At 33.0% G+C, this 9220-nt stretch overlaps 1 protein-coding gene across 1 annotated transcript; it reads left to right on the top strand.

Annotated features, from left to right (window-relative positions):
* The first annotated feature begins 1401 nt into the window (after window positions 1–1401).
* On the top strand, window positions 1402–5442 carry LOC147396669 (chalcone synthase 2). Its single transcript, XM_086451703.1, has 2 exons — window positions 1402–1650; window positions 4300–5442. The coding sequence occupies exons 1-2, from the start codon at window positions 1473–1475 to the stop codon at window positions 5289–5291; spliced, it is 1170 nt and encodes a 389-aa protein (XP_086307829.1). The 5' UTR covers window positions 1402–1472; the 3' UTR covers window positions 5292–5442.
* Window positions 5443–9220: the final 3778 nt, after the last annotated feature.

Below are 9220 nucleotides of genomic sequence, written 5' to 3'. Positions count from 1 at the left end.
TCAATTGAATTTTATGATTTTCATGAGTTAGATTTACACATTCAAAATCTTAAACATAACTTTAATGAATTATGATTCTCAATATGATTTAATTTATTGCATATCTCAAGTATGCTATTCATATAAATTATATCGAGTTGATGGTACTTACTTCATGTCGTCATAAATTTGTTGATTCAAAAAAATCATTGGAGGTGTATCTTACAATCCATGTGTTCGTCGAAGCATTCGAACCCCAATCGTATTGATTCTTGCATTTTAGACTCACTTTGTCTCTTCTCTCTATGTGAAACGACTAGAATTCTAGTGATTGATGGATATCATTGATCTTAGAATTCTCTACCTTATGTGTGTTTTCCACACTTCAATTAATTAGTTACCAATATGATGTCGCTGATCCTCTTTTATAGATAAAAATTGAGGGCCTAGAATTCTTCTTTTAATAAGATTCTTATACATTAAAGTTTCTTACTAGCATTAAAGAATACTATTTAATTCCAACAAAATTGATATTATTTCAATATTCACCTTCATTAACCCTTAATCCCCTTGCTTGCTTATATATATATATATATATATATCGAATTAATCATTTTGGATCTCGATTCATATTAAAAACTCCAATCATCTTGATCTTATATAATTTTTAAAAGAATAATGATTTTTTGACGCTCCTAACACGGTATGTGCTAGAATCATAGATCTTTTTTCTCGAGATACAAAACTACACATATGTATAGGATGTGCAATTGTGTATCTCGAGAAAAAAATATATATGAGTCAAAGGGAGTGCCAGATAATCACGACTCTTTTCTAAATTACAAATCTAGAATTTAAAATGATAAAATGATAGATCCAAGGATCTATTGGCCAAAAAGTTTGCCATTTTATAGTTAAAATAGTACGAGTCAGATAGTATGACTCACCAGGTGATATACTCAAATGACTCCGTGACATGGACAAATTCGAAACTGTATATTTATATGTCTCGGGATACTTTTTTTAAAATGAGGAAGTACAATCAAGTATCCCGAGACACCCGAACTTGTTACGTCATGGAGTCATTTGAATATGTCACCTTGCGTGTCATATTATCGCAACTCAAATAGTAAATATCTTTGCCGAGATGCCCTAAAGATATTTAACGGCCGTTATGCATGAACAGTGACTTTTCTTTTATGAATTCAGTTAGCAAGTAAGATTTGTACACGTGGTGTTTTTTTTATAGTCAAAACTTGTGGACACACCAAACTCAAATCATGTGCGAGCCAGCCATCGAGTGGTTGAGAGAATTAGACTGGTAACTATAGTTTGGTTGGTTAAGCACGTGACACTCATCCAACACACACACACACGCAAAACAATTAACGCTATATAAATCTTAGCTCTTCCTCATTACTCCAAATATATCAACTTCAATAGCATCAAAGCATCCACTTCACTCCTTTTAGTATAATTTTGGGAGGAAAAAAATGGTGAATGTTGATGCAATCCGAAAAGCCCAACGGGCTGAAGGCCCGGCCACGGTTATGGCGATTGGTACGGCAACTCCAACAAATTGTGTCGATCAGAGCACGTATCCCGACTACTATTTCCGTATTACCAAGAGTGAGCACAAGACCGAGTTGAAAGAGAAGTTTAAGCGCATGTGTAAGAACCATTTTTCTTTTTTGATCAATTTGATTTAATTCTTTAAATTTCAATATTTTATATGTTGAGTGTGCATGGGTCGATGTCTATAATTACATGAAAAAGGACTCGTAAAGAAACTCAAAATCTTAATTATAAAGATACAAAATCCAACAGTTGAGATAAGGTATGTGTGTGTATCTTAAGGATACGTCACATATCCCTAAGACATCCTTAATTATTGGATTTTGTATATTAAAAGGTATGGATTGCATGTTTCTTTATGAATCATTTTCCACGAGTCTACACATATCCCGACTCATACATTATTTTTTAATTAAAAAAATTCTAGTGTCCAACGAACAGTTGAAATGGGACGATACTCCTCTAGAACTAATACCTAAAAAATAAGGGTTGATTGGTTCGTCGGATTATTTGATTCTGAATTAGGGTCGTTAGAGATTATGAAAATTGATGTTTAGAATAAAAAATCTCGTTCGATTGGCTTATCGGATTATTTGATTTTGAATTAGGGTTATCAGAGTTGGATTATGAAAAGTGATGTATAGGATAAAAAAATCTCGTATATCTACATTATTTTTGGAAATTAATTTCAAAATCTAGAGTCATAATATTCTTTTGGTGAATATGTTTCAATAATTTTGATATGAAATATTATACCCAGTTGTGAAATGCACTATTTTACGAAACACCGGCTTTAGTTTAAAAAATGCAATAAATTAACAGATTCCAAAATCGTAAAAATGGATCTTACCCCAATTTTTGATTTGGTTGATTTATGGTCAGATTATGAGATAACCCCTTTCATAATCTCAATTGAACATACCAAGCATTGGAATCTAGAATTGGATTCTAGAATCCGTAATAATCACCCCTTAATATCCACAAAGAATCTCCTCCCACCTCAAGACTTTGTTGGAAACTAGAAAAATCCTTTTAAATAAAATGTAGCACAGAACAACTTTTTGTACGGAAATTTTATTTTATTAAAAAAAAGAGAGGAAAAAAAAAAATGAAAAAGGAAAGAAGAAGAAAAGTTTTAGACTAGGGGTGCAACTTGGTTCGATTTGGTTCGGTTTGAGGTCAAATTGGAGTCGAACCAACATAGGTCGGTTCCACTAAATAAGAACCAAAACCGAACCAAATTCTATTGGAACCAAACCAATCCAATCCAAACCGAAATAAAGTCGGTTTGGTTCAGTTCGATTTTACGCATTGCCAATCTTCTATAAATTGTAAGTAATATTTTTTAATGAAAAAATAAATATATAATAAATATAAAATTTCATACAATAATCACTAATCTATTCATAAAAAGTCATTATTTTATCCATAAAAAACCACTAATCTATGTCCTAACTTATAAAATAATTCATAATAATTATTATCTATACATATATTTATTTATTTATTGCATAGGGGTTCGGTTCTATACAAGCTTGATCCGAGAACCGAACCAAATTGATCGGTTCTCCATTTTCGTAACCTAGAATTGAACCGCAATTTATTCCAAATCGAACCAAAAACCACTCCAAAGCTATTGGTTCGGTTCTCGGTTTGAACCGAACCAAATTGCACCCCTAAGCTAAATTGGGATGTTCTTGAAGTTGAGTGAACATGATGAATAGTGAGTCAACTCGAGCAAATCTCTCTCTCTCTCTCTCTCTCTATATATATATATATATATAATGCAAACATGCAATACTTTATGAGGATGTTAGCATTGTATAACATTTTTTTTTTTCTAATAATACCCATCTTCGTTTTGTTTTTTACTGAAAACGATAAGGGTGTATTGATCTTTTACCCAATAAATGATTGTTTATATAGTAAATATTATGAGCATTTAATTATTTTGAACTAAATAACTTTTTTGGGTAAATGATTTGGCAATTAATACCAATGTAATAAATGCATTTATTAATGGTATAATAAATGTATTTATTGTGTAAAAGACTAACATACTATGTCTTTTTCACTGAAAGACAAAACGAGAAAGGGTATTATTGAAGAAAAAAATTGTTAGATAATGCTAATGTCCCTATGAGGTTTGAACGTTAGCATTCTCATATATGTATATGGACATCATTCGGTAGACAAAATTGTAGATAGTGTTATAGACAAAGTTATGTCTTATATGGCTAAAAAATTTCAGAATGAGTTGATTTTTTGTGAGGGTAATCTCTATGGTGAGAAGATTATCCTCACAAAAAATCAGCCCATTCTGAAACTTCTAACCCCATGAAAAGTGGTTACAAACTTAAGGTAAAAAATTGACGATCCACGATTCTTTAACTTATGAAGTAGGGTTAGAAATTTCAAAATGGACTGATTTTTTGTGAGGATGATTTCCTCACCATAGAAATCGTCCTCACAAAAAATCAGGCCATTTCAAAACTTTTAACCCAACTATTTGGCTAACACTTTTTGTCCTACATGGGGTTACAAGTTTCGGAATGGGCTGATTTTGGATGAAGATGATCTTTATGGTGAAGAGATCATCCTCACCAAAAATCAGCCCATTACGAAACTTGTAACCCATGTAAGTCAAAAAGTGTTGGCCAAATAATTGGCACCTAAACGGGACCCATATATATGTATATGACTCAAACAATTTGGTGGCTATAAATTGTTTATGAATTCATGCAGGTGAAAAATCAATGATCAAAAAACGTTACATGCACTTGACTGAGGAAATTCTTGAAGAGAATCCAAATGTGTGTGCATACATGGCACCCTCATTGGATGCTAGACAAGACATGGTTGTGGTAGAGGTGCCAAGGCTAGGCAAAGAAGCGGCAACAAAGGCAATCAAGGAATGGGGCCAACCCAAGTCCAAGATTACCCATCTTGTATTTTGCACCACTAGCGGGGTTGACATGCCCGGAGCGGACTATCAGCTAACCAAGCTCCTCGGGCTTCGTCCCTCTGTCAAACGATTCATGATGTACCAACAAGGTTGCTTTGCTGGCGGCACAGTGCTCCGTTTGGCCAAGGACCTAGCCGAGAACAACAAAAATGCACGTGTCCTTGTAGTATGCTCTGAGATCACGGCGGTTACATTCCGTGGTCCTAGTGATAGTCATCTTGATAGTCTAGTCGGCCAAGCACTCTTTGGAGATGGGGCGGCCGCAATCATAGTTGGGTCAGACCCAGTATCTGGGGTTGAGAAACCCTTATTTGAGCTAGTGTCAGCTGCTCAAACAATTCTACCTGATAGTGATGGAGCTATTGACGGGCACCTTAGGGAGGTGGGACTAACCTTCCATCTTCTTAAAGATGTGCCCGGGCTCATCTCAAAGAACATTGAGAAGAGCTTAGTAGAGGCTTTTGAGCCTCTAGGCATCTTGGATTGGAACTCGTTGTTTTGGGTTGCACACCCAGGTGGACCTGCGATCCTAGACCAAGTAGAGGCTAAATTAAGCCTTAAACCTGATAAGCTGCGTGCAACACGACACGTGCTTAGTGAATATGGTAACATGTCAAGTGCTTGTGTGCTATTCATATTGGATGAAATGAGGAAGAAGTCGGCTCAGGAGGAGCTGAAGACGACGGGGGAGGGGCTTGAGTGGGGTGTGCTCTTCGGGTTCGGACCGGGGCTCACCGTCGAAACCGTGGTGCTCCGTAGTGTGGCTAATTAGAATTTATCTCTGTGGGTTGTTTTATTTCGTTTGTTTGAATATAAGTCAATTGAGAAGGAAGCTTGTGCTCGTGTTTGTCATTTCCCTTCAGTGCAAAGATATTGCAATTTGTATCACCTTTATTATTCATATAAAATAAAGTTTTTTACTATTCCTTTGAGATTATTACCAAGAAATAAGAATCCCTTGTACAGTTGTACTTGGGTAAATTTGGAAAGTGTGGTGATCCCATCAAGTATATTTATCTCAAGTATACATGATCAAATATACGTGTTTCATGGGAACATTGATCAGACAAAGAAAAAAACAGAGAGAGAATATGTGTAGTTTAGGCTTTAATATTTTTATGAAAATGGTCGTTTACCCAATTTCATAGTAATTCATTTTTACCAAAATGTTTTTATGTTGTACGATCAAGTTCGCTATTTGCTTGTTTACCCTTCCTACAAACTTAGGTACATTCAATTCATGAGCAAGGTAAATTTATCAAATTATATTGGTACAACAACCATTCATCAGATACCAATTTTGCATGCATATGTTATTGGGAAAATAGAGTATAAAAAAAATAAAGAAAACCAGAATTTTGGGATTTTGAGGTGCGAAAAGATCGCTTGTCTCCACTCGTAGACGAGTTTGTTGACAGGTTACCGACAAAATAGTCTCCAGGATACAACAAAGCCATCGTGAGAATTTGCATACAACAATCTTGATAATTCTCCTATAAAACAATGTGTATTTTCCAACTTAATAATTTGAGAAAACTAAAATACTCCATAATTTGTTGGAAAACTCTAGTTGAATTCTAAATTCTAAAAAACACAAAGTTAAATTCTCAAAAACTTGAGTTATTTGGTCTAAATGTCTATCATATTTATAGAAAATGAAGGGATTCTTACATGTCTCTCCATAAAGGACAGGATTAAAAGGTTAAATTTTAAATTTGGGAATTCCATTCCCGTCCATTTTCAAATTGAAGACTTAGTCTAAAAAAATGTTTTTTTTCAAACCCAATCTAGACTACAAATCAAGAGGGATGAAGTGTCATTTAGACCAATGTGGCAGTCCACATGACTCAAATGTGATCCTCGGCCTATGCAACATTTTCCCATATATATATGAGTGACGTTCAGAGGCCTTAACAAAAGTCAAATATTTTTTCAATGTTTGGGTTAGAAGTTTTGGAATGGGTTGATTTTTTATGAGGATGATCTCTATGATGAGGAGATCATTCTCACCAAAAATCGGCCCATTCCGAAACTCCTAACCCATCAAAATTGGTTTACAAAAATTGGACGCAATTCTTCAACTTGTAAACTAGGGTTAGAAGTTTCGGAATGAACTGATTTTTGGTGATGATGATCTCTTCACCATATAGATCATCCTCACTAAAAATCATTCCATTCCAAAACTTCTAACCCCTATTTTGAAAAAGGTTTGGCACAATGTTTGGCTTTCTTTAGGCTTCTGAAAGCTTCCCTATATATATATATATGGGTCGGATTTACCTGCCAAATTCCCAACCAAAGTCTCAGACAAATAGATAGATTCGTTGAATATACGAAGATCGACGACGCACGATGAGAGAGATTGAAATAGCCCACATGTGTTTTTTTTTCACTTAAAAGTTTTCAAATATTACAAACACCTTCCAGATATCCCGCTAACCCAATTAAAAAAAAATAAAATTTCTCTCTTCTCCTCTCTTTCTCTTCTGTAACAGAAACCCAAATCCTTTCTGTCTCCACTCTGTAAGGGATACTACATGCATCGCAGACCGAGTCGAAGATTCTCAATCTACATAATATAGGTTAGTATTAAAAAAAAATAATAATAAATTAATTGATAAAGAGAGGTACAAAAACTGCAATCACTTTCGCAATTCCAGACTCCTAGATCTTCACCTCAAATATCTTAAATTTTAATGCACCGAATAATTATGGGTGTACTCTATAATTAAAATATTTAAAGAAAAGTAAGAGATTATAGAGAATGGGTTATTATTGCTTGAGTTGTGTTTTTCGAATAAGTAAGTTCCCTATTTATACTAGTTCGAAATTGAGAATTAATTCTCTTTTTATATATAAATACTTCAGAAGTAAATATTATTTAATAAACAAAACCTTTTACATGCATGCACATGAAAAATGTGATTTCATTAAACGGAGAGTCAGTTTTATGCTTGCATGCTATAATTCGAATACAATTTGATTAATAAAGGATTTGCATGGATGCATGAATAAGGTTTTTATATTTATAATAAAGATTACAACCAATCATATTTAATAAGAAACTTCATTTGTATTTACATACACAAGTTAATTTAATAACTTTTAAATTTATTTTATTTAATGAATAAGTTTCTTTAATAAATTTTTATCCATTAGCAATGAGATTTTACATTTACTTTTAGAAATTTGTCTCGTACAAATGCATGCATTTGGTGTTTAATTTTTATTTTATTTTATAGAATAACTCGAATTGTTACTAAATACACCCAAGTGTTACTTTCAATCAGAGACATGCAAGTGATCTTTCATATATCCTATTATTATAATATATATATATATATATATATATATATATATATATACTTATTTCATAATTTATAACCTTAACTAACTATCAAGGCTATATTAAATAACTCCATCTCTAGGGTGAAATTTCTATGGGTTGAGGGTATGTACCTATACCCAGTGGTAGCACGCAAATACCATCGCGTCATTATACTCTATCTCATAATCGATACATAATGTATTGAAAAATTAATTCAACTCACACATGTAATCACATCATGATCCTTCCACACCACTCAAGTATCTTATTAGATCATCCAGATTGTCTAGATCATCAAGAGTTTTCCCACCATCTTAACCATTTAATATATAATAGACGACATAAAAATATTTTAAAATATAATATAACATATATAATATTTTAAAAATCATTTGATCAAAATCTCGTTGGCCAGTATATTTATTTATTCATCCAAATATTAAAATGATTCAAGTTGTGAGAAGTCATGGAAATAACCATCCTGTGGAATCATATATTGATATCATCATGATGTTCTCATGAGATCAATTAGATCCCTAAAACGTTTAGTATATTGGTCAATGAAGACCTAAAGCTTTTGACAAATCAAATGATCATAATTAAAGCTTATAGAATTTCATATAATTCTCACGTCAAAGAATTAGTGTGAATACATACAAAAAAATCTTCAAGAACTTCATCAATGAGGTCAAAATTATGCGACCAATCACATATCTAGCTGGAGAAAATGGAAATGATCTTCTGCATGATTTTCCAATATGTACTAAAACATATTCTTATGCCAATGGGACTACCCAGTCTCGATGGAAAAACTTGAATCCATAGAAAGGGTCATCGTGCATGTGAGAGCCATAAAAAATGAGTTGTCCCAAAACTCATTTCATAGCTCTGGTCAAAATTTAAGGTTTATAAAGATCTGGGATTTTTGAATTTCCTCCATAGATCTATTATGGTCTAAATCACCTACAATGTTGCCTCGGGAAAAAACATCCATATCTAATGAATGTTAAAACTAGTTACCCATAATACATAATGATCACATAATCATATTACTTTTATTATAAATTTTGGGTTATATCAAATATGATCAAGCCTTGCTTAGTTCATAGATTAAAAATAAAATAATCTCAAAATACAATTGACGTTTCCATCCCTTGTGACGTTTCCATCTCTGCCATGATTTAAGGCGTACAAGAAAAGAAGGTCCTCCTAATGAATCCATCATCAGCAGTGGCATCTCTCTTAGACTTGTTTCAATTATTAAGGGGAAAAAAATTACTTTATGTCTCATATTTGAATCTAGAAAAACATTTTTTTTTAATTTCTTAGAGATTTAACTTCGAAACCTTATGAAGTTCTTTATTTTATTTATT

Source organism: Akebia trifoliata, chromosome 8 (genome assembly GCF_017979445.1).
Source record: "Akebia trifoliata isolate Shusen 1 chromosome 8, ASM1797944v1, whole genome shotgun sequence".
Taxonomy (NCBI): domain Eukaryota; kingdom Viridiplantae; phylum Streptophyta; class Magnoliopsida; order Ranunculales; family Lardizabalaceae; genus Akebia; species Akebia trifoliata.
The sequence above is the reverse complement of the archived record's forward strand: the minus strand, read 5'-3'. Positions and strand labels throughout refer to the sequence as shown.

Excerpts from the sequence above, each read along its gene's own strand:
- LOC147396669 (XM_086451703.1), top strand. The coding sequence starts at position 1,473 with ATGGTGAATGTTGATGCAATCCGAAAAGCCCAACGGGCTGAAGGCCCG. Across the intron at positions 1,651-4,299 it reads AGAGAAGTTTAAGCGCATGT|GTGAAAAATCAATGATCAAA; the intron begins GTAAGAACCATT and ends GAATTCATGCAG.